The sequence below is a fragment of the Poeciliopsis prolifica genome, unplaced genomic scaffold (assembly GCF_027474105.1).
Source record: "Poeciliopsis prolifica strain line A6 unplaced genomic scaffold, Auburn_PproV2 SCAFFOLD064, whole genome shotgun sequence".
NCBI classification, from domain to species: Eukaryota; Metazoa; Chordata; class Actinopteri; order Cyprinodontiformes; family Poeciliidae; genus Poeciliopsis; species Poeciliopsis prolifica.
In genome coordinates this window covers 1,565,122-1,589,753 of record NW_026562439.1, presented here as the reverse complement: position 1 = coordinate 1,589,753, position 24,632 = coordinate 1,565,122, and the positions used below count along the sequence as shown (strand labels likewise).

General features: G+C 36.8%; 3 protein-coding genes and 2 long non-coding RNA genes across 6 annotated transcripts; 2 read left to right on the top strand and 3 right to left on the bottom strand.

Annotated features, from left to right (window-relative positions):
• Window positions 1-191: 191 nt before the first annotated feature.
• On the bottom strand, window positions 192-3,788 carry pla2g12a (phospholipase A2, group XIIA). Its single transcript, XM_055019888.1, has 4 exons — window positions 3,458-3,788; window positions 2,417-2,493; window positions 2,171-2,336; window positions 192-1,102 (listed from the first exon to the last, which is right to left on the bottom strand). The coding sequence occupies exons 1-4, from the start codon at window positions 3,684-3,686 to the stop codon at window positions 984-986; spliced, it is 591 nt and encodes a 196-aa protein (XP_054875863.1). The 5' UTR covers window positions 3,687-3,788; the 3' UTR covers window positions 192-983.
• LOC129351098 (uncharacterized) lies at window positions 3,323-7,030 on the top strand. Of its 2 annotated transcripts, none has more exons than XR_008604698.1 (3): window positions 3,323-3,364; window positions 3,444-3,521; window positions 6,924-7,030. It is a non-coding gene; the product is annotated as an uncharacterized LOC129351098 (long non-coding RNA). The 2 variants fall into 2 exon arrangements; XR_008604697.1 differs by lacking the exon at window positions 6,924-7,030 and adding an exon at window positions 3,604-3,691.
• dnajb14 (DnaJ heat shock protein family (Hsp40) member B14) lies at window positions 4,753-10,167 on the bottom strand. Its single transcript, XM_055019885.1, has 8 exons — window positions 9,982-10,167; window positions 8,330-8,495; window positions 7,431-7,576; window positions 6,922-7,113; window positions 6,346-6,431; window positions 6,158-6,267; window positions 5,520-5,692; window positions 4,753-5,447 (listed from the first exon to the last, which is right to left on the bottom strand). The coding sequence occupies exons 1-8, from the start codon at window positions 10,112-10,114 to the stop codon at window positions 5,323-5,325; spliced, it is 1,131 nt and encodes a 376-aa protein (XP_054875860.1). The 5' UTR covers window positions 10,115-10,167; the 3' UTR covers window positions 4,753-5,322.
• Window positions 7,039-8,317, top strand: LOC129351096 (uncharacterized). The gene is made up of 3 exons (XR_008604696.1): window positions 7,039-7,145; window positions 7,583-7,687; window positions 8,191-8,317. It is a non-coding gene; the product is annotated as an uncharacterized LOC129351096 (long non-coding RNA).
• Window positions 10,168-12,979: 2,812 nt separating the features above from the next.
• Window positions 12,980-23,159, bottom strand: LOC129351111 (tetratricopeptide repeat protein 39B-like). The gene is made up of 18 exons (XM_055019907.1): window positions 23,096-23,159; window positions 22,245-22,276; window positions 21,481-21,585; window positions 20,924-21,055; window positions 20,197-20,273; window positions 19,936-20,065; window positions 19,611-19,716; window positions 19,422-19,487; window positions 19,221-19,329; window positions 19,079-19,146; window positions 18,205-18,264; window positions 17,876-18,037; window positions 17,309-17,400; window positions 16,332-16,452; window positions 16,147-16,258; window positions 15,759-15,876; window positions 14,807-14,923; window positions 12,980-14,254 (listed from the first exon to the last, which is right to left on the bottom strand). The coding sequence occupies exons 1-18, from the start codon at window positions 23,123-23,125 to the stop codon at window positions 14,140-14,142; spliced, it is 1,752 nt and encodes a 583-aa protein (XP_054875882.1). The 5' UTR covers window positions 23,126-23,159; the 3' UTR covers window positions 12,980-14,139.
• Between the last annotated feature and the right edge of the window lie 1,473 nt (window positions 23,160-24,632).

The following is a 24,632-nucleotide window of genomic DNA, read 5'->3' as shown; positions in this document are numbered from 1 at the left end:
TTACGGAAACGACGGGCGCAATCGAACAAAGCGTTTCACAAAGGCTATAAATAAATCTACAGAAACTTACAGAACATTATCAGTCCACTCAGTGAAAGCAGGGGTGTCCAAAGCGTGGTTCAGGGGCCAAATTGCGACAATTTGACTGATTTTGTGAGGTCAAGAAAGCAGTACATTTGGCCAACAACACAGCAAGTTTTTTTTTTTATTTTGAAACTTAATATACAAAATATTTGGTGGAATGTGAAAGTTTCACATTTTAATAGTCATGCCTTTGTAATTTTTTTCACCCAACGGTAGGTCAAGGCCATTGATTTTTTGTTTTCCACTGAAGCACAAAGCAAAATAGAATGAAACAGGACAATATTTAATAATTATTTAATATGTTACGAGAGCCTTTGGCTGATTTCTATATGTTTTTTCTAATTAATCTTTGATTTTCTGCTCATTTGCTGTTGTTTTGTGCAAAACAAAGGAAAAAGAATGAAAAAAGTATTTATTTTGCCTTAAATATCATATTCTATCCCCCAATAATCAGTTTCAATTTAATTTAAGCATTGGCAATAGGGTAAATTCACAGGGATTACAAGAACATTGAGATTAGCATCATGTGAGAATAATCCAGAATAAAAAGCGACATCATTTGTTACAAAATGTTGTAGAACATTGATGTGTGCTTTATTACTGACCTTTGAACTTTGTAAAACCCTTTTAACTGTTTGTTAAAATGTTGAGTCCAGTCAAAACATGAATGAAACCAGTTTCCATTTCATTACAGAAACCTCTGGATATACAATATATACATAAATAGTGGATCACAAAGGGACAAATATTAGCTACGACCTACAAGAAACTTTTTATTTTACATTCACTTCGCATTGCAGTGTTTAATTTTAGCCAAAGAGGCTACATCCCTGAGAAAAATCTACACGTTTTCAGAAAAGTTTATTTATCCGGCGTCTGGATTTCAGTTTGTTTTTCTGTTAGAGCTCCTTCTTCACCTCGTACTGGCACACGCAGGCGTCCCGTTGGCTGTCCAGGTACGGCTTGCAGCCCAGGTGCATGACGGCGTCAAAGAGGAGCTTGACTGCAGACTCGCACGCTGCGAAGGGATGAAGAGCATAAAAACAATCAGAAAGATCAGACAAACATTTAATAAGAGTATTAAATATATAAATACTTCCATGAATAGTTTTAAATATTTTTTAACAACAAAAGAAAATCTGGCTCCTTATTTAAAAACTTAAGGGTTAGATTTGAATTTCAGCTCATAAAAGCCTGATGACATTTAAAACAAAGCTTTGGCTCCATCTAGTGGACACAATGTGTCAAACTTTTAAACAGCAGCTTTCAGTTTTCCTCCAATGGCAACAAGTTTTTCTTTTCACACAATCACGAGAAAAAAAAGCTGGACTATTTGAAGTTTTCAAGAAAAAAAACATATTAGAATCAAAAAAAGATGTGATATGAACTAAACATTTTAGCACAATAGTTTGTGGTACTACTGTGGCACCACAAAATGAATTAAAGAGTCATTGCAAATGAGGAAAAAAAATAACATGACAGAAATTCACATTTCCACCAGAAAACTGGAAAAGTCATAAATTTGCAAGAAAAAAAAATACAATTTTCACATTTAAAGCTGTAGTACATAACTTATTTTTTTAAAATAACTTTTTTTATGTATATATATGTGTTGAAACTATCACCATGTCATAAAACAAGTTATGAAACAATCTGTGCCTTCTCTCAGTGCTAACCAGAAACAACAAATCAGAGCCAGGAGGCGGGCCTTAGTGCTGACAATCACTCATAGCAGATCCTGATATGAATGCTAAGGCTGGTTAATTTTCCTGTAACTGTAAGTTATTTCTTCACCATTAGGACATTTTGAAGTAAGTACATGAGAGTGATTGACAGCAATAAGACCCGCCTGCTGGCTCTGATTCGCTTGGAGTGAGTGGTGCATTTCTTCAGACAGCAATAGCTCAAGGAGCAGGTGGAAGAAATCAATGTTTTCACAGGTTATCTTTATCATCACCTGTCACAAGATGGTAAGAGTTTCACACATATGTAAAAACAAAAACAAACACATTTTTATAAACATTACAAACTGGAGCTTTAAGTTTTCTGATGGCGGCAAAAGGCGACGTCCAGGCCGACCTCTTACCCTGGACTGTCTGAGCCAATCCCAGAGTCCTCTGCACGTTCCTGCAGATGGTCTCCAGGCAGTCCTGGAACTGATCGTCGCAGTCGTGCTTCAGGCGGCCGCAGGTGTCGTAGCAGCGGTCGTGCTGGTTGCAGCATTTGGTCATGGACGGGATTCCCAGGTCAAACTGGAAACGACAGCATGGTCACTGGGTTTGCTGGACTCACAGGAAAACAAAGCGTATTTACCAAAACTGAAGCAGATTACATGAAATCCAAAAAGCGGGGAGCCGCATCCGTTGGGAGGAGGGTGCCTGTAGCCGGGTCGAGGCATCGGTTTGAATCCTGACAGACAGAAAGAGGAAAGCTGCTGCATTGAAATAAAACACTGGAATAAATTCACTTTTCAACATATATTTTACTCATTGACACAATTTTTTCAATTACTAATCACTGTCTTTACAATGCTATGCTAAAGAATAAGATGGATTTCTTTTGTTCCCTTGTCCTGACTGACACCTTTCATCTACAAAATTCTTCTGCAGTTTTCTGTCTTTATTGCATTTTCAAAAATAAATCAGACATTGCAATATTTTAAGTAAAACTTATTTTAGATCCAAAAGATACTGCATTGTAAAATGGTCATTATGGAGAGAAAAAGGAATACATTTCCAACAAAAATAAAACTCAGAAACTTTAAGATTAAGCTCAGAAATTTTCTAAATAAATAAAAAGAAGAAAGATCTGAGTTTCAGAAGTTGAAGATTTCCAAATGTTGAGATTAATCTCATCATTTCTGAGTTTTTTTTTCTAAATTTTGACTCGAAGTTTAGAAATGTCCTTGTTTTATTTCTGGGATTAATCTAAAAATTTCTGAGTTTTTTTTTTCTCGCCAATTTTTTGTCTTTTGTAGCTCAGAAATATCCGTGTTACTTCTACAAAATGTCTGAGATTAAAATCAAAACTTCTGAGTTTCCTGACAGAAATTTACTCTTTTTTTTAAACAATGGCTTTAAATCATGATTGTAGAAAAAAAAACATCTCAGATGTTTGTGTGAATAAAAAATGTCCAGGTTCAGACTCCAAATGCTGCAAGGTGTTGGAACTAAAGTGTTGCTTTCTGCAAAGTCTCATGTTGTTGTTTGGTTGTTGCTTTGGACAACCAAACTTTGATGACGTCACCCGACATCCAGGCTTTAGCCAACGGAAAATCCAGGTTTAACTTCACTCCTTATTTTACGTTTTTTGAACTATTTTAAACAAACAGTCGTAACTGGCATAACATTAAACCAAAGGTCCTCAGACTCACCATCGCTGCACCGGTACCGACAGAGTCCGTCATCTCCGCCGAACAGGTCCAGCGCTGCGTTCAGGTACGTGTCGATCTTGTGAATCCCGTTCCGGATGGTTCTGAGAGTCATCCTCCAGTCCGGGGTCTCCGGTTCTTTCTCACAGGCAGAAACAGCTGGGAAAAGGCCGCAGCAGAGCAGACCGAGCAGCAGAACCGGGCCGGACAGAGCCGCACCTGGACCCATCATGCCAGCTGAGGTTCTGCCTGACCTGCCGCTCCGATCTGACACGTTTTAGCTAAAAACATACCAGCGACCAGACAATCAGCAGTTGTTACATGACTTCCGGGTTTCCCATGTCACGTGATCCTGGACAAACAATGTCGTCACTTTTGGAAATCGTCACAGAGGTTCCGTCTTGCATCAGAGTAACTTTTTCAACAGTTACGGTGTTTCAAAGCGTTATTTGATACTAATTATTCACGAACTACATTACCCACAGTTCACAGCGGCGCAAAAATCCTTTAACCATCAAAGTATGAAAGCTGATCAGGGGATCAGTTTACGTCACAGAAATCCCAGAAAAATAAGTCAGATTTCTGAAAATAAAGGAAACTAATCTGAAATTATTCAAAATCAAAATTTTTAAAAAGTAAAAATTCTGAGATTAAAGCCAGAAGTCTAAAGAATTTGAGTTCTGACTAGTTTCAGAACTCCAATTAAAGACAAGCTTGAGAAAATTTTTTTGAAAATGAGTCAAAATTCTGAGAAATAGGTTAGAATTCTGAAATTAGAATTCATTATAAAAGTCAAAACTTTCAGATTAAAGCAAGAAATCTGAGAAAAAAATAATTGAGAAAATAAATTACTTTCCACCCATCCCAGATCTCTAATCCTTTTCCATGTCAGACAAATGACTTAATGCTAAAGGGGGGGAAAGCTTCAGTATTAAAATGCAGATTTATGACTTCAATATATTTAATCAAAACATTTTCTCTGAGCTTCCTCCGTCTGCAAAATTTAAAATATTTCCCGTAAAATTTTCTGTGTAGAAAGTGTGCTACAGCACCCCCTGCTGGATGGATGTCACGTTGAAAATTCACTCATTGGTTTCAGCTTTTGAGAAATTTGACTTTTAACTTCTCAAAAGCTTTATGTTTGTCATAAAGTTATGACAAACATAGCTTTATGAAAATGCTTCTTAGTATCCTTATTAACCTTCAGGAATCCGAACATTTGCAGAATAAAACCATCTCTGCTTATCAAACTCCAGGAAAATCCAGATATAGAAGCAGAGAACACTTTAAATCCAGACTACAGCACCAGTTTGACTTTATTTAAATAATCAGGCCAGCACTGCAGAGAAAATTAGTTTCTTCTAGAGTTACTTAAATATGTGCCAAAACTTTTAAACATTCAAAAATAAAAGTGTACAGCCATTAATGGATGAAGATGTTGATGTGCACCGATTTCCACTTTCAACCCGAATAAATTTTGCAGAAGAAAATCCAAATAATCAAATTTTCTCCACAAGAAAAAAATAAAACATCCAGACTCTGTTGCTCCTTCGTGATATGGATGTCAGTGAAGAACGTCTCGGAAACGATGCCGAAATCTCACCGTTAAATCTACAACCAGGCGTCCGGGTCCTTCTGGCTCAACAAAAATAAGTCTGGAGTTTTGGTCGGTGTGCAGACCAGTTCGTTATGATGCAACAAGGCGATTCCCGGGATCAAGCTGGAATGAGGAGGAAGAGCCGTTCGCAAAGAATAAGACGCTTTTTAACCTTAAATAATTTAATAATCTTTTGCTCCTATCGTGAAGCCTCTCTGTTTAAAAAAAACAAACGTATACATCTATTCATATATTCACATTTTCTACAATCTCATCCGCCTCGGAACAGGTTGTTTAGTCTGTCCAGCTCCTTGCAGTTCTCCATCGTCATAAGCTCCGCCTTCTTCCGCATGCGGTCGTCCCTGTAGACCTTCGCCGCGTAAAGCAGGTCCGTTTCTGCACGAGAAAAACAGCGTTAAGACAGCGAGACCAAAGGACACGTTACAGGACAAAGAGTGGGTCACTGACTCGTCTGTCTCTCCTTCCAGCAGGTGTTCCTGACGTTCGTCACATAGTCTTCTTCTACGTTTTTCTCTATTTGCTGCAGAGCCGAGCCTTTAAAGTCCGATTTGAAATCCCGAGTGACGTAATAATCGACACGCAGGTTGCCTGTCTGCCTCTTGACGGTCTGACCCGTCGACCTGGAACAAGATGGAGGACAACACAAAAATATTTATTTTAACTTACTAATTTCCATGAATTGAAACTCTACGATATTTTTAAATGTATGTACGAACCCTTTTTTTAAACCAGACAAAAGAGATGCAGCGATTCCGACTTTTAGGATCACGATTGAATTCAGAAACTATTTAATTCAGAAACCAATTTTTCTATTGAACCAGTTTGGAAATTTTGTTTAAATTATGTGACTGACAATAGGAAAAGATGATGTCAAATCTAACATTTACTTGAAACAATTTCAAAGATATGGCCTTCTCCCAGCATCTGAGCCAGTTTAGTTCCTGTTTATTGCAGCCATGCGTAGCATCTGATGAATTACAATTTTTAGCCTAACTGGTTCGCTCCCAATAGACAGAAACATTCCTATGTTCTTTTCTGTGACATTTTAAAAGTTGGATTAGAAATCCAACTGTGTGCAGACGTACGGTCTGGAGAAGAGGCTGTACGGCGGAGGGGAAACCATCATCTGGCTCAGAATCGACACTAAAATCAGAACCACGATGGGCATCAGCTGGATGAACATCGAGAAGCCGCCCTGCAGAGAAACAGAGACGACATCAATGAGACGGAGGCGATTCCGAGACAGAAACCACTCTGAAATGACTCGGCGTACGTCTCCTCGCTCCTCCGTCCTCTCCTGGCGGTAGTCGTTGTGATGGCTGTAGCTCGTCCTGCCGTTGGTGAACGTGTGGGCGCTGGCTGCAGACAGAACGTCACAGCTGGGGTCAGAAACCTGCCGCCATGTTGTCCAGACAACCGCGGCTCTCTACGTTAGCATAAAATATCTAACAACCATCCTGACAGAAATCAGGAGGGAAACAAAAGATTTGTTTGTAGATTGGTAATAATCAGGGATGCATCAATATGAAAATCTGGTGTATCTGATATTAAACGACAGAATTATGTGTTAACCTGTTTTATAGCACAATTAAGTTACTATGTTACCCTGAGGTATTATAGAAATGCTGCAGATATATATGAAATATGACTAAAAACCTTTACTTTGTAATTACTGCATTTATTTTTGACTATGCAACTTGGAATCAGAAGATTAACGTAGAAATAATAGATAGATGTTGATGAATAATTATAAAAGACTTTTTGTAAAACTGGATATAAATCCAGGCCTTAAGAGGTTAATGTTGGTGAATTGTGTAACAGTGAGGCTGTTCATGGACCGTTCTCTTACAGGAGGGGAAGCCACCGCCGAAGAACATGTTGAAGAGGTCTTCAGGCGTGATGTCGGCCTCGAAGCCCCGGTGGAAGTCGAAGCCGCCGCCGCCGTGGGATTGGCTGGGGCTGCTGGGCTCCTCCCCGCCTGTCATGTCGTACTGCCGCCGCTTCGCCGCGTTGCTCAGAACCGCATACGCATTCCCAATCTCTGAAGGGAGGACAGCAACATATATCCAGCAGGTTAGAGGTTATGACTCTACTCAAAATTTTGAGTATTTACTGCCTTCAAGTCATAATGACAAAAACGTAACAGAAATAAACATGTAAAATGTGCTTATAAATCTATTTTTACGTTTAACTTTACAATTTTATTATTAATCCATTTATTAGTAAAATGTTGAATCAAAAATGCATCATATTGCTCCAATTTTATGACTAAACGTTATAATGATGTGCATTAAAGTACACAAACGCTGATCTGCATGTAGAAAAATGAAACGGTTTCTTCAGTGCGCAGTGAGTTACTTTTAAAGGCCTCCGTCGCTCCCGGTGCGTGGTTTTTGTCTGGGTGGAACTTGAGAGCGAGCTTCCTGTACGCCTTCTTCAGGTCGTCGTCTCCGGCTTCTTTGTTCACACCCAAAACTTCGTAATAATCCTTACAGCGCTTTATTCTGCAGGACAGAAACGTGGAGAGATGGATCCAAACGTCAGGATTAAACCTCTGTGATCATCTGCAGAACTCAGATGTTTTTCTGCCTTGATCGGTCATTTTCTGAAAACAGGTTCGTGTGCTACAGCAGAGAACAGCTGGTGGTCCTCACAAACAGAAAGGAGACAGAAAATCAACAAACAACACCAACAGTATCTGTACTCTTGCTTTATTACAACTTTACTCAGATAATAACTTTATTTTTGTATTATTTTGACATTACCATATGACTATTCTCAAATTATTGCGATTTCATCCTCTCATTACAAAACAAATTTATTCCCATTATAGTTAAAGTTCAGGATCGGCTGTTCTGGGTTTCCACCAGAGGTTGTTAATAATCTGATTTATTTGGAGACACTTTTTTTCCAGATAGAGTCTGAGTTTTATAAAATCAGGATCCAGGATCCTGAAACTGAATCAGGAAATACTTCAACAGTGTAAACACCTTTTTGTTGTGTTTTTTCTTCTAAAAACAGATTTATTGAATCTTCTAGTGGAACTTTATAGAATAAATGATTTTATAGTGAAACATGTGTAAACCATCTAACACTGTTTGTTTAATGTTTGTTTCAGTCGCTTGGTTTCCAGCGTTAGCGTCTCTCAGCCTCACGGGAAGAGCCAAAGATAAACTGGTTCCCACAGAAACGGCTACACACAGGTGGGGTTCAAGGTTCATGTTAACAGTGTTTCTGCGCTGATCCTCCAGTCTCACCTGCGGACCCCCTCCACCTGCTCGTCTGTGAAGCTTTTGGAGTCGCCTCCTGTCGGTTCCTGACTCTGTCCTCCCGCCTGCGACGTTTCCGAGTGATCTTTGGGCCGCCGGCGAAACGCGCCGTTACCCGCCGAGCTCCCATTGCTCGTCAACGCGTCCAACAGAGCTGGAGAAAACCAGAAACAGGAAGCTTATTTAGCTTAGTGTTTTAGTTGTAGAAACAGCAAAATGTTTTTCTCAAGCTTTCAATCATTAGTCAGATCAGTTTCTGTTTTACTGGAATGTTTTAAAATAAAGAGGAACTGGTAAATAAAAATAAAATGAAACAAACTGTCAAGTTTAGGGCACAGCAACAAAATGAATGGCTGGATGCATTATAACAGTTTATTTTTGTCTTTAACTCCTCCTGGAAAGGGAAACATTTAAACTTTCTTTTTGTTCTTTTCTCATCTGAGCCTGGATACAGTAACAGATTATTAGTGTAACATGCTGTCATGTAGACATTTGACCCACCTGGACGTGTTAGCCTGTGTTTACCTGTGTTAGCCTGCCTGTTTTCATGCCATGTATCCCGGATTACCAAAGCTCAGAGGGCCAATCATTCAATTAAAGGATTGGCCTCCTTCCTGGCTAAAGCTAACCACTTGTCCACTACCAACCCTTCTGGTTCTGAACTATGACCCCAATGTATCCGAAAGTGAAATTAGAGCTAAACTCAATTTTACAACCCAACAGACTTTAGCCTCTGACCTCATGAGTGGTCAACAAAAAGTTGTTGTGAAACTAAGCAGAGCTGAAGAGGATTAGAGCCACAGGAAAAACAAAACATTTTCTCTGAATTCTGAGAATATTAATCTGAATTAATGAGGAAAAAGACAGAATCATTAGGGGGGAAAAGTAACAATTTAGCCAGTGGCAAAAATCAGTTTCAACAGGAAAGAAAAATCGAGATAAATAGGAAGAAAATAAAAACTAATAAGGAAAATGTTTTTCAGTTTTTAAAACGCCAAAACAAATTAGAAAAAAAAAGTCTTACGTGAAAAAAGTCAACTTATGGTAATTCAAGTCCATTTAAAACATTTTATTAATTCGAAAGGGAAATTAAATATACAGGGACAAAGTAAAAATTAATAGAAAAGTCGAAATTAAAAAGAAAAGATTATTCCCGAAAAATATAATAAATGGGAATCAAAAGTCAGAATGAATGGGGGAAAATTCACAAGAAAGAATAAAGATGGGTAAAAATCTTTCACCCATCAAGTCAGAATTAACAAAAAAAAAGTAAATTTTGAGATTTATGTCTGAGATTAAAGTCAGAATCTCCGTTTTCGGTGACCCAAATTAAATTCACTAATAAATTAATTAAAAGTTAGCAGTTTAAAACGTGTTTCCCTTTAAATTGAGCACAAGCTATTGTAGGCTAGGTCCAAAGCTCAGCTGGCTAACTAAGGTCTTTGTTACTAAATTTACCAGGATCATAAAATTAACTCAGTAAATGAGCCCAAACGGATGTTTGTCATAATCACGGTGAGAGAGAGAGAGTTCTCACCGTGAATGGCGGTACAGAACATTAGCTACATGCTAACGGCAGGTAGATTTACACAGACATGGCTAAGCTAACCTCCTTCCCGGCTAACCTAGCCTAGCCTCACCTTTAGCTCTGTCGGTCGGGTACAGACGCTCCGCTTTGTAGAGAAACTTCAAGGCTTTATCTTTGTCTCCTGCGTCCAGAGCTTTCGTGGCGATGTTGATGCATTTCTCGGCTTCGTCTCTATTCCCTTCCATCTTCTCTTCTTCCTCTTCCTCCTCCCCCGGCAGTCAGCTGATTAGCTCAAACCACGTGGTCTCTGACAGGTAAACCGAGGCGGTGTTCAATCTGTGCTACCTCGTCAGATGCTAACAAACCGAGTTGTGTTCGTGTTAAATATTATCATTGGATAACATTATTTGAGTGACGAGACCGAAGATTAGGAGTTATGCTTAGTCATCGGAATAATTTATATGCACGACAAAACCACAAAAATATAACTTCCTTCATCAGAATCAGTCCGTTTATAATGAAAAGTTATTGCAGTTGTATGCACTAATTCTTTTCTAAAATATTTTAAATACAGAAATGTTTGTAATAATAAAACAGTATCAGACAGGGAAAATAGGTTTTTATTAAAATTGAATAAAAAATCTACAAATACAGAACATTTTAGCACATTAATACGTTACAGCACTATTCTGTAAATACTGCTAGCTTACTCAAACTAAAAAATACTTTATTTCAAACAGGTCTTAAAAAAGCAATGTGTAGGCAGAAGAAAAATCATGTGAACATAACCAAATAATTTGCTTACCAATAGGAATAACATTTATGTAATCCTGTACATTTCCTCAATTTAATGACTTGCTTAAAGTCCCTAATTATCAAAAATTTCTAATTATAACCATGTTATAATATTCCTGTTCCTGTTATAATATTCCTGTTCCTGTTCAATATACCGTGCTGAAGAGCTGACAAATTATATTACATAGACAAAATGGTAAACTAACTCATAAGACAAGCAAATATACAGATTTATAAAAATAATTACATTTAAATAAGAACCGGACATACAGCAACAGATTACCAACTCCTTGCCAATGTACAACTAGATAGGCAATAGACAATAGGTTTTGCTGGATGATAAATTGCCCCAGAAGTTATTGTCATACACAGCTAATAGAATGGCTATAGCATAGTAATGAGAAAACACTTTCTCAAAGATCAAACTTTAAAAACCCATCTGGGAAGAAAAAAGCTGCTGAGTGGAAGACAGGAGGGAAGAATCCTCTTCATTCGCAAACTTTAAATTCTAATGAACATTTAACACTGGACCTGGAAAACATCTAAAATAAACAAACTACAAAATAAAAGGAATTACGAAGTCTCTGGTCTCAACTAAACTTATACTTAAACTTATTGTTTAAAGAATAATTTTGTTTACAAAGCACCAGACTTTATTCATCCAGTTTCGAAACGGAAACAAATCATGCTAAAGGATATTGAGGATCGGAAGGCGACAACAGGACGGGTGCAGGTTCCAGGTCAAACTCTTTAACGACTCAAGAATAAAATCACTTTTCAAATACTCACTTTCAAATGAAACTTAAATAAACATTGGAACAGTTCTTTACAGATTAACAAACCTTTGACGAGTTGGGCGGATCCGCCAGGCACCTTGTAGCAATTCCTCAGCTTCAGTGAAGGGAATCCTCAGCTTGATTGAAGTAAATCCATAATCGATCATCTGTTAGCTCCAGTGGCCATTATATCTCGTCAGGTGTTTCAGGGACGCCAGCAAGCCGCCGAGAGGCCCTGGTCGGGTCTCTCCTTGTGTGCTGCTCAGTTAAAACACACACAAAAAAATGCTTCACTGACGCCATTGGTGGAAAAAAGACAACTTAGAATAAGGTTTTCGAAAAATAACTTACCGAATAACCAATGCAGCGACTTCAAATATGGCGCTCCCGCGGCCTGCTGACGTCACTGCGGCCTGCTAGTAGGTCAAGTTCAAGGCGCCTAGAGGCCTCAATGAACAATGACACGATTTCAACCGGATTCACGAAAGTTTCAATCATACAGCTGGGCTTCCCCTCGGATTCCGCGTCGTGGCAGATCAGAAAATATCGCCTTTAAAGGTCCCAAAGTTAATGAATATCAGACGGACAGCTTCGTGTCTCCATGCGGCCTGGCGATAGCCGCGTCTTTTTTAAAAACGCTCATGGAGAAGCTGCGTCATGCTTATATACGGCATGACGCATGCGCGTCACTCTCATTAATACAAATGGCGCCATTCGCCACTGTTGACATTTTCCAGTCCAAACAGAGAAAAACTGAAACTGTAAAACCTGCCGAGCTGCAAAGAAACAGTCCGAATCTAAACTTCTAATAAAACTCATATTAATAGCACTATATGATTTATTCATAATCTATCTCTTAATATATTTTTAGAATAATTTAGAGAAAAAGCAAAATTTTATATTTATTTTTTATGATGTTTGACTTAATATTTTTTTTCGTTTGTTTTCAAAATGTAAAATTTTCTAAGAACAAACCAATACAGTTTTACAAACAAAAAATATACATATATTAGTTTGTAACCCTAGAACTATATGAGGGATAAACTTAATACCAAACTGCTGCTCCAGTATGTCCTGACTGATGGAGAGTGAAGTGTCAAATGACAAATAACTTATGTAATAAAAAATCCTAAAACAGCTCAATATTTCTATCTCTCTTTTTAGAGAGTGAAACTCATGTATTATTATATTGTTGCATCACACATAGAATAAACTATTTCAAGCCTCTATTTGTTTTACTTATGATGATTTTATTGCTAACATAGAATGAAAATCAATCAAATCAAATAAAAATACATTATAAATTCCAAAGAGAAATTAAATGTTGCAACTCATATAAGATCTTGTAGCAAAAATTTTATGTCAAGTTAAGCGTGATCAAAGTTGGACTTCCACAATATATTAAAAAAAGTACACGATGACGCTCAGATAATTTAAAATTAATGTTTAATAATAATAAAAAAAATCTGACTTTCATCAGACCCACAAAGTCCTTCACATTGAACGCAATGTAAAGGATCATGTGTTTGTCCCAAGATGTGGCCTGATCTAGCTTTTCACCCCTTTTCAAAGCTAGATCAGGCCACATCTTGGGACAAACACATGATCAATATCAATAGGACATCTGATAGAATAATCAATATTCACTAAACACTGATCCAGAACAGCACAGCATTCTGGTAGATGTAGGCAGAGGAAAAGCGTCAGCCGCTCAACCTCATAGCTAGCTAAGCTCAGGTTGGTGGCATCAACTAACTCACTCGCTCTTTGGTTACCCAGCAACGACCTGATGAGTAAATCGCACAGCAGCAGTTTAAGTTTTTGCCTTCATGCTTCATAACTGCTCAAAAATAAAAAACAATAGGGAGGAGTGAAAACTGGATAAAACAGGAAAGGTCACACTATCAGTTTGGCAGCTTTTCAGATTATTAAAACAAAAAAAAAAACTAGTTAATAAGTATTGATATTGACTGATATGACATGAGTCTATTGTCGTAAGTTCACTGTACTGAGTATGGTTCTCTTTCAGCAAATTACAATAATCAATATTACAATATCACAATACAATACAATGAAATCATGACAATTATTCCGATTAATTGTTTCAGCCCTGAATTGATCAGCAACCTGAATAATAACTCATCTTAAAGAAAAGACTTAAAGATGCAGGAAAAGCTCCACAGTTTTTCCACAGTTTGTCATTTTTAAAACACTTCACTGCCTTACAGTCACAAATAAAGGCATGAATACACACACTGGAAACTATGTTAGCGCTACTGCAGAAACTAGCATCCTTATCTACACTCTTTGGGATTCAGCCAATCAGCATCAAGGAAAATTAGTGGCACTCCTGGATTGGCTGCTTTGCAAACAGCACTCAATAGTGTATCAGCCAGCATCCACAGCTTCCCAAGATTTTTTATTTTCTTTTGGAATATTTTAGACATGCTCTTCAAAAAAATGTGTAAATAGCTGAATTTTCCTCAAGGAGTCCTAGAAACATTTGTGAATAGGGAATTCTGACCACAAATATACAAGGGTCCACTGCATTAAATAAGATTTTTACAGTTAAAAATGTATAAATTACATATAAGCGAAACTCTAAGACTTGCTGCAACAACAAACAAAAAAAGCGAAAACATTCAGAGTTGACAAAGATGCGTTTAAAATATTGTTAGGTCCAATTTTCTCCTGGTCTTTCAAGCCGGCGTACGAGAAGGAGGAAGTTTGGCCTCAAAGGAGCCCATGGTGTTGAGCGTTGCATGGATGCGGAAGTGCAGCCTGGACTCCATGCTGTAGTCTCTGTAGTTCATCCTGCAAATAAAATCACCTGTTAGCCGTTTGGTGCAACTATGGGAGTGTTCTAAAAAAAAAAAAGAGAGAACATTTCCGAGTTTAAAAAGGCAAAACTTTTCTAGGAGAAACTCTGAAATTTTTAAATTATTATTAGAAATTTGCTAGTAAAAGCATGGAATTTGTTAGCCTCAAAAATTACCCAGTCAGAAATGGGAATTTTTCTGAGTAAAAAGTTTAACATTTTCTAGAAAAGACCAAAATCTTGAGATAAATCTAAGAAATTTTCTGGAAAAAAACTGAAATTTCTGAATTTTGAAAGTCAAACAATTTGACAATTTTGTTTTTTTTCCAATAATTTGTCAAAAAATTTCAGTGTTTTGAGTGCTTTTTTTTTTTTAATCTACATCGGCCGTCACAGGAATGTAATTAGAGATTGTCCGACAAAACTGATTTTATGTTAGATTGGCCTGCCATATCCATTGTTCAGACTGAGTGTATAAGCCTCTGTGAGAGGTTCTTACATGAAACGTTGGGTCAGTTTATTTGAAAGAAACATTTGAAAACACGTACTTTGCATTTTCAATAACTGTGATGGCCGTATTAAAGTCCCCTTTCAGCTTGTGCAGTAAACCCAGCTCATACATGGTAAATGGCACCAGGTAGGTGTCATGCTTGATGTCCTTTTCACTGCAGTAAACATAAAGAAACAACAACAGGAATAGTTATTGGCAGCAGAAGAAGAACACATTTCATATGGCATGACTAGCAGATGTGACCTTATTGTAATCTTTTCCATAACAATTGTCACTCTTGTCTATCATGGGCAAAATTGGCACTACTACTATACACAATATGAGATTTTCTTTTGAACATTTCTTTGGAGAAACAAGCCTAAATTTTATTCACAATGGTATTAAAAATTATTCATTGTTGAGTTGATGAAACCTGCAGAAAACGTCTATTATCTACAACTTTCTGCTCCTAACTGCTCTGACTTTATGTTGCAGTGAAACCATGAAAATCTGAGCTGAACATGTTTAGTATTCATCTTGTTTTTGTTGTCGTTGTGTTTTCTAGGTTTTTTGAACATCATGAATTACAAATAACATGAAGAACTTACATAATAAATAATAAATGTTGTAGACCAACCCATCCAGCAACATCACAATTTAGATTTTTTCCTATTTATAAGTATTGTAGTAATATACCTTTATTCTACTCAGATTCATGATGAATGTAAACATTCTGGTAAAAATAAAATAGTATTTAGTGCAGAAAATTTCTCTATATTTAAGATTTTGAATTTTTTAATGTTTGGACACTGAAACGTAAAAACGTCTTTTTGTGTTTCTAATTTTACAAGCTTTGAATTTTCATTTTCCTCTGAATTATAAAATCCTTCAACTTTCAATATTATCTAGTATCTGTTTATACTGGGCTTTAAATAAAATGATTTAAGTTAACCAGAATAATATATGCTAATGCTAACACAATGCAGCCAGTCATGTTGCCATAAACTCACCTGGAGATGACAAAGTTGAAGCAGATCTCCGCCTGAACCAGCCGCCCCAGCTGCGTCAGACACAAACCCTTCAGCATCTGGACCACACACACGTCGTCCGTGTGAAACTCTGCCGGACCTGCACATCACACAGGCTTTCAGTTTCACCCCAACGTTTGGGGTGAAAATGGGGACATGGGGGAGATCAGAATCAAAATTCTGATTATTTTTCCCAGAATTTTGATTTTTCTCTCAGAATTTTGACTTTGTCTACAACTAAACATGAAAATCAGGGAACTTGAATTGCTTGATTTTATTTTATTCTTTTGACCTGCAAGAACTTTTGACTTTTCAAGAAGAAGTTTGGATAATCCTGCCCTGAACATTTATCGGTTTTTGTTTCTCTCACCTGGATCGTTCCTCAGCTGCTCTTCTGCCGCCTCCAGAGTCAGTAAGATGCGTTCGGTTAACTCCGGTCGCTTGCCGACTACCGTGAAGCCGTTCCATACGTACATCATTTCCTGTAAGGAAGGATGTTGTGATAAACCAAACAGACTTACAGTTTTTACTGGATGGCTCAGAACGGGTTCTCACTAAAGCAGGAACCACGAGCTTCAGGGGCTTCGGCGACACGTATCTCTGGGCCTTCTTGGCAGCAAACTTCTCTGTTGGAATCGATTTTCCAGCTATTCTTAATCTGAGGCCATCCACCTGCCTGCAAACCGACGCTCAATTAGCCGAGCAAAAAAACACAAAATCTGACCATTTTTGTCTTATTTCTAGTGGAAATATCTTATTAGAGGAAACAGCAGAAAATGCCAGGGAGTTTGAAAAGAAACATCAACATTTAGAAGGTTTTTTTATTTCTCATCTGAGTTTACAGCTATGACTTTATTACCAGATGACACAATTTTACAACACAATCCCCTCTTTTAATTATAAGAAAATAATTAATATTAAATTAATCTCATCTAATCTTATTTTATTCTCATGGTTCTTATGGCTTTTTGCAGCTGGTTGATGAATTTTATAACAGCCTATAAAAAAAAGCATCAGAAATGGCACTTAAGTAAATTATTTAAACTATTTTTTATATTTGACAAAGCTTAAATAACGGAAAACAACAGTTGTGATGAAAAATCTAATATAAAATAATTAATGGGCTTGAAGTTTTTTTATTTTGGAGGTTTTTTTCCTCATCTTCTCCAACTTTCTGAGGCTCTCACTTTGAAAAATTTTCCCTTATTTCATGCAAAATAAACTTACTGGTAACTTTGATAAATGAGCTTTAAGTAATTAATTTTTGAATACTGAAACTACTGGTTGCACTAAGATATTTTTTAATTTATAACGGCAATTTTCCTTGTAAAAGAAATAATCTGCCATCAAACATTTTTCACTAGTTTTTTAAAGCTCGAACATCTTGGTGAAAAGCTACTTTTAAGATATTTTTCTAGTTGAACTAAGATATTTGCACCAGAAACTAGACAAAAACACAAATTTTTAGCATTTAGCTGCACTGTTTTTGCAGTGCAGCTAAATGCTAAGATATCTTTTCTTTCTTTGCTCACCTGAATAGCGCCACGACGTTTTCTCCCGTCTTGGCAACTTCCTCCTCCGGCAGCATGCTTAAGATGGCGGCTTTCTGAAATACATATGTGGCCTACGAGAAAACAGCAACTTTAAAATGAGCAAAGTCAAAGAAAATGTGAAGCAAAATGTCGGGATTAATGGTCATTTTGCATGAATTGCATTTGGTGGATTTGAGTTTTCAGACTAGTTTAGTCTGACGGAGCATAAATCAGAAAAACAATTTGGATTCTGACTTTAATCTCAGACAAGTCTTTAATCTCAGACTTGTGAGATTAAAGTCAGATTTCTGAGAAAACTTTGGAATTCTGATGGAAAAAAAGTCAAAATTTTTGTGGAAAAAATCTCAATTCTATGGAAGAGAATTAGGGCCACTGGGGGACAAAAAGCAGTTCTGACTTTAATCTCAGAATTCTGATTTTTTTAGTGCATTTCTTCTGTCCAAACTCCAGTCCAGTTGGTGGCAGTAATGTACTCTTAAAGTTTTCTGCCAACTGCCAAAGACGTCCAGAAGAAGAAGAACTAGACTCAGAAGAGAACGCAGGTACCTGTGACCACTTGTTCTCCTTGCAGAGGCGGTCGGCGTATCGATACGCTTCGGTCCAGTTCTGCTCGAAGGAGTACGACCACATCAGCTCCCAGTAGCAGAGGTGGTGGATCTGACGCCATTCCTCCTGAGTCGCTATGCAGGCCAGAAATTTCTCTTGAGCCTGCAGAGAAAACTCTCTGAAAACTGGCCTTCATTTAAACTCTCTGGAAACTGGCCTTCATTTAAACTCTCTGAAAACTGGCCTTCATTTAAACTTTCTGAAAACTGGCCTTCATTTAAACTCTCTGAAAACTGGCCTTCATTTACAGTCAGACAATAAACACTCACAAATGTGAAGTTTCCTTTCAGCACAGCGATCCTGGCCATGAAGAAGAGCATCAGGGCTCCCTGTGGGGAAAACACCTCAGATTCAATCCAGAGAAAAACATTTTACAGCAAGAGGAACAAGGAAAGTTTCCATTTCTCTCAATGCTACTGGTAGTATAATAGGGGCCAAAAAAAATTTGATTCACGTAAAAATTATGATTCCACAGCGGCTTTCACTGTAAATAGAAAAAAAAAACAGAACATTTTTGCCAATAAACTTACATTTTCCAGAAAAACTTGGGGATTTCTGAGGCCATAAAGTCAAAAATTTCCCAGAAATAAACTCTAAATTAATCTAAAAATTTTAGGTTAATTTCAGAAATTTTCTAGAAAAAAATTCAGAGCTGCAAAAGTCAAACATTTTTTGACTTCTGGAGCTGTGAAAATGTAAAAGTATTTTCTAGTATCAATTCCACAATTTTCTGAGATTTTCTTCTTGCAAATTTTCACCTTTTGGAATCTGTAGCTCCTTAATGTTGATGAAAAAGTTCCAGTTCCACTGACAGAGTATTTCACTGATAACATGGGAAAATCATCTTGTTGTAAGTTAAATGATCTGCCAGTAAATATTGAACATTTCAATATCAATATTAAGGACTTATTGATTTCAAACAAACTCCGAGGTCTTGCTCTAAAGTTACTTTAAATTTAGCTCTGTCTTATTTGATGTGTACTAAGATATTTGCATCAGAAACAAAACCAAATTACTTGGCAAGATTTTTTGTTTTTGCAGGTTTTGTTTTTGCAGTGAATGCATTGAGTTTTGGGGTGAACTTTTCTCATAATAAAGGAGCAGAAATGGAAACCTTTGTCCATTTGGTTGAGCGTTTCTTACGTTGGGATACTTGTCGGTGTACGGTTTGAGCAGAGCTTCAGCCTCCGCGAGGTTTCCTTCACCGGTACCTGAAGGAGCGTTAAAGTCACTTCCAGGCTCCAGTAATCTGACGTTCTGCTTCGCATGAGGAAAGTTTTCTCACCCAGAATGACGCTCATGTAGAGGTGGAACATGAGGAGAGTCAAGGTGCTGAGGATGGAGCGCAGGCTGTTACTGGCTGCCCCCTCTCTCAGCTGAGACAAGCCAAACTCCTGCAAGGCGGATTTTAGAAACTTATTAAAAAACATTGGTAATGCGGTAATAGTGGCATCGCAAAGCGAGCAGACAGAGTGCCGCCTCCTACCCTGTCTCCAGAAAATCCCAGAAACTCCATGAGTCTGAGGACTCTGGATGGAAGCATGGACAGGATCTGAAAAAACAAGTCAAACATGGTGGTTACTCTGGATTCACTGAGACAAATATGGTATGTCCAGATAAGTAGAGAGTATAGAGTAATCTAAAGTAGTGAATTAAATAGTTTTTAACTTGTTACCAGATTAAATGATCCGATGCCCATGTTGACTCCACCTCGGAAATGAATATGTGTGCTCCTCTCCTTTTCTCCATCTTCTATTGCGTTTTCCATAGCCTGGCAGTTCCTAGTTGAAAAACATGATGTCTTAATACCAACATAATGTAACTAAAATTATAAAGTTTTCAGGCTGCATCGATAAATAGACCCCAATGTTGCCGACTTAGCGACTTTGTTGCTATAGTCAACAACTTCACAAACAAACCAAAATTGGTAACATGTAGACTTTTTGATAAACAGCCAGAAAACTGCAATCAGTTCACTGCTAATTTTGTGTTTATCTTACTTGTAAATGAGATAACTGTTCCTCATTCCCATCCCTCCTTTGATGAAGCTGATGATGCTTTCATCCAGGAACGTCAGCGCCGCCTTCTGCATCAGGACCTCGGCGTAGCACAGCTCAGCGTGCATCTCCTCTGTGAAAAAACTAAATGTTAACCACATTTACAGTTAAACTGGTGCATGTTCTGCTACATACCAGCAGAAATAAAACGACATTTAGCTGAAATATCAATAAGTTTCTCTCAGAGATCAATGCAAGACTCACCTTCTGTCAGATTATCAACAGGCTGCCCATGCCAAAAGCTGGCTAAGCTCTCCATTATTCCAGTTTTCCTCTGAAATCTAAGTTGGGAAACAAAACTGGGTTGTAAAACATCAGAAATACGACAGAAATGTTCAAAACTGCAACTCAAACAGTTTATTTATGGCATAAATGTGTCTTTCAACTTAAACTATGAGATATTTAAATTTTATCCCTTTTTAAAACTGCCTCTGTAGTTTAAGCTGCTTCATTAGTTGTTCAGCTGATTAATGAACTTATTTTGTTGTAGAATAAGTGAAAGTGGATTTAATGTTGTGTGCTCTACATAAAAGGTTTTGAGTGATAAAGTCGTATTAATAACATTCAGTTGTATTTAATTTTCTTTCAGTTTATGTAATGTTAATAAAGAGAATCCATAATCACACATCAAGCCTATAAATACGTGTAACTTTTTCTCCAAAGTGACAAAAACACAATGAACTCAGGCAAACAATGAAATTAAATGATTTATAATATCATGTGTGAATGTTTTGTTTTTTGTTGTTCGTTCACATTAATTTATGCGCTCACATCAGTTTTTGTGTCACATCAGTTTTACTCCACACTCAGATCAGTGACACAAAAACCATAAAAATGAACTTTATGAGCAAAACCACATGAAAAGTGAGGACAAAAAATTACATAAACACATCCATAAATAAAATATACTGATGTGTTTTTCAAGCTTTACCTCTGGCAGGTGTGCAGAGCTTCCTTCAGTGACTCCATGGCAACATCCATGTCCTTGGGGTCAAAGGTCATAGCAGCCTGCATCAGTAAGATGCTGCTGTAGCCCATAGCGTGATACATATTGTGGCTCTTTCTGGAGGACACAAACACTTCAGTAAAATAGGATCAACAAAAGTAAAACGTGTAAAAAATGAAAGTAAGTTTACATTTTTGCTTCTTTTGTTTTTTGTTTGTTGTCACAAAGGAAATCAATTTGTTCTTTTAATTGATTTAGTTTTTCAGTCTATATAAAAAATCAGGGATTATGTCATATGACTGTAGATTTAAAAATTGCATTAAATAGCATTTAAAGAGGCGAGCCAGTCTGACTAATAATGATTCTGAGACTAAAGTCAGATTATTTTTGGTGTATTTAATCCTCCCTTTTCCTAAACGTTGCTGCTGAGATGTTGTTTCCAGGACAACTCAAAGATTTCCCGACCTGAAAACAGGATTTCTGATTCTGAGAACGCCCGTTTTACTCAAAGATCCTGCAGGTGTTGGTGAACAGAGACGTACCGCGGCTCCAGTGAACTCAAAGCGTCTGCAAAGCGGTTGTTCAGAAACAGATGCAGGGCGACGTTGCATTCCTCCAGGGCCGTCTCCAAGTCCAGCTCAACGGGGCTGAAAAACAGAGAAAATCAAACATTTCCAGAAAGACATTCTTCACAAACCCTCACATCTTCCATCCTCCTCCTTCCCTCTCAATTCTTTATTCACTCAGAATTCTTTTTATTTAATTCTTTTTTTTCAGAATTTTGATTTTTTTAATCAGAATTTTGACTTTCATAACTGAATTCCGATGTATAATTTTTAAATTCCCACTAATTTCCTCATTTTTATGTCTTGTTTATATGAGCCAGCTGACTTTATTAGTCGAATGTTCATGGTATGATCTTGTGTCTTTGTCAGAGGGAAATTTGTGTTAATGAAGACGCTGAAGGTTTTTTCACAGATTCTCCTTCAGAGCAAAGGTCCAGATAATCTCACCTTCTTATCCTTATGATTCGTTTCCCTTAATTTGGTTCCTATGAAGCCGTTATTTAGTCACAGCTTTTACTCCAAAGCTAAACTTTCATACTTTGCTGAAAGTTTTGGATTTATCAAATCACTGAAAAAGCAGCAAAAGACCAAATAAAAACTCAAAAAGCTTCAGGAAGCATAAAAAATGGGTTATAGAGAACACTTTAGAGAATATATTAACATTAAATCCTTAATTAGTTGATATATTTGATTAAAAATAAAAACATGAAGAACATTTGGAGAGATTGAACTCAACTTACGTCTCATCTTCATTTATATGATCCACATCCATCTAAAATCCCAGAAAAACACAAAATTAGGAGATTTAGTCTGAACTATCAAAGTGTGGCATTTAAATGGTGCAAAGTTTTTTTCTATTATGGTTTACTAAGGTCCTTTAGAGATTAAGCTCAGAAAAACAAGGACAATTCTGAGCTCCAAAAGTAAAATGTCTATAAGTCATGACTTTTCTAGAAACAGTTTGAAAATTCAGAAATTTGTGAGAAAAAACTGAGAAATGTTTAGATCAACCTGAAAAAGTCAATAGAAAACACATTAAAATTTATGAACTCCAAAAATAAAAAAAGTTAAAACTTTGAAATTTCTGAGTTTTAAAATTCAAAACTTTGCAAATTAACAACAGAATTTCAGATATTTACTAGAAAAAAACGTAGAAATCTATAAGTTAATTTTTACTAAATAAAAATGTCCAAGTTTTTCTACAAATTTAATAGAGATTAGATTACTTAGATTACTAAAAAAAAGCTCTGAGTAGAAATTCACTCTTGCTTGTTCTATTTATTTCTACAATGGCCCTAAAAAACTCTTCATGCAGATAATGAAACACAAATTAAATTTTTCTCCCCTGATACTTGGATATTAAAGATTAAAGATCCGTGTGAATAATCCAAATTATTAATATCTCCATTATATGAAGCAGTATAAATTACTTCTAGCTGCATTTTTGGCAAAAATGCCTACAATAGAATTAAAGAAACAACATTTGCTGTAACTAGAAGTAGAAATAATTCTCTATATTTTTAAAGGAATTTGACAAAAACAATGCAAATCCAAACATTAATATTGAATTTGTTCAGAAATAAAAACTCACCTCCTTGACAGCAACATTGTTCATCTCCATTTTATCTGAGGAACGAATGAAAAGACGAACGTCTTCCCCGGTCAACACGAACAAAAACAGTTTGAGTCGAGCTTCTTATGGTGATCTGGGAAGCTGGGCGGCTCCTGGCCAACAGGCTCAGCCCACTGAGCAAAGTGAAGGTTGGAAAGCAGATTGAAGAGATCTAAGACATAAAATGTGAATGGAACATCGTCAATACAGGGTGTGAATGATGAAGGCTTTCCTCTCTAGCTTAAGGGAAAAAAGCTTTTAAAGAATACCGACTATTGAGAAGTGAGTAAAAAATATTCAGTGACTTTTAAAAGGGGAAACCATGCGTAAAATTACCCAAAATGAATGATTGTGACAGAAGGCCGGCTGACATAACCTGGAGGACCGTCCTCACCGCAGGAACGCAAAATGTTTCCAAGAATTTCTGTCTAGTTTCCAGTTCAAATATATTAGTTCACTTGAAATAAGACAAAACTAACTTACAAGTAACTTCAGTGAGAAACAAGAATTAGCTCTAAATCAATAATTCCTACCAGTTCCATTGGCAGATTATTTCATGTACAAGACAATTTTCCCACGTTGTCAGCAAAATAATCTGTGACTTCTTCATCAATATTAATGAATAGTTTACTTAAAACAAGCCTCTATTTCTTTTTGAAAAGTTACTTTTAGGTTAGTTTTGTCTTATTTCAAGTGAACTAAGATATTTGCATTAAAACTAGACCAAAATTACTGGATAATATTCTGTTTTTTTGCAGTGTGAAGCACTAAAACATGCACAATCTGAGGTAGAACACTGCAAAAACACAAAATCTTACCAAGCATTTCTCTTTTAGTTTCCAGTTCAAATATCTTAATACATTTGAAAAAAAACAAAACTAACTTAAATATGAGCTTGTTTGAAGTCAATTATTTCTTAATATTGATGATATGGTTTGGTTAAAAGTGACATAATCTGTCAATGGAACTGGTGTCTTTTCATTAATTGACTTAAAACAAACTAGTTTTTGATGAAAAGCAAACTGAGCTGCTGTAAAGCTCCAGCTAACGTTAGCTTGTGTGTGTTTTTTAACATAATAGAAATTATCTAGTCAGCACAAAGCTTCATTTATTATCGATAGAAACTAGAGATTCAAACCAAAATCTGGGTATAGTGATGAACTCTGACCTGAACGTTCAGAGTCACATAAAGATGGTTACAAAGTCGGCCTTCTGTCACCTGGAGAACATTTACAGGGTTACAGGACGAGTGTCTCAGCAGGATCTTGAGAAACTCATCCATGCATTTAACTTTAGTCACATTGATTGGCTCCCTGTAGGTCAGAGACTTTAAAATACTCAGTTTGTAAATCACTGAACAGCTTAGCACCAAAACACATTAAAGATTTGCTGTTTGACTTGACAAATTAAAAGAAATAGAAGATGGAAACCCCAGGAGGAAAAAGATCTCACCCTGAAAAACTGTGTTCTTAAGGAACCAAGCCCTGAATGTTACCCATGTAACCGTAACAGAAGG

Excerpts from the sequence above, each read along its gene's own strand:
- pla2g12a (XM_055019888.1), bottom strand. The coding sequence starts at position 3,686 with ATGATGGGTCCAGGTGCGGCTCTGTCCGGCCCGGTTCTGCTGCTCGGT. Across the intron at positions 2,494-3,457 it reads TCGGTACCGGTGCAGCGATG|GATTCAAACCGATGCCTCGA; the intron begins GTGAGTCTGAGG and ends TCTGTCTGTCAG. Across the intron at positions 2,337-2,416 it reads CCCCGCTTTTTGGATTTCAT|TTTGACCTGGGAATCCCGTC; the intron begins GTAATCTGCTTC and ends TGTCGTTTCCAG.
- dnajb14 (XM_055019885.1), bottom strand. The coding sequence starts at position 10,114 with ATGGAAGGGAATAGAGACGAAGCCGAGAAATGCATCAACATCGCCACG. Across the intron at positions 7,577-8,329 it reads CAGGTGGAGGGGGTCCGCAG|AATAAAGCGCTGTAAGGATT; the intron begins GTGAGACTGGAG and ends TCTGTCCTGCAG. Across the intron at positions 6,432-6,921 it reads CGGCGGTGGCTTCCCCTCCT|CCAGCGCCCACACGTTCACC; the intron begins GTAAGAGAACGG and ends TTCTGTCTGCAG.
- LOC129351111 (XM_055019907.1), bottom strand. The coding sequence starts at position 23,125 with ATGGAGATGAACAATGTTGCTGTCAAGGAG. Across the intron at positions 22,277-23,095 it reads ACAATGTTGCTGTCAAGGAG|ATGGATGTGGATCATATAAA; the intron begins GTGAGTTTTTAT and ends CTGGGATTTTAG. Across the intron at positions 20,066-20,196 it reads TGTTGATAATCTGACAGAAG|AGGAGATGCACGCTGAGCTG; the intron begins GTGAGTCTTGCA and ends GTTTTTTCACAG.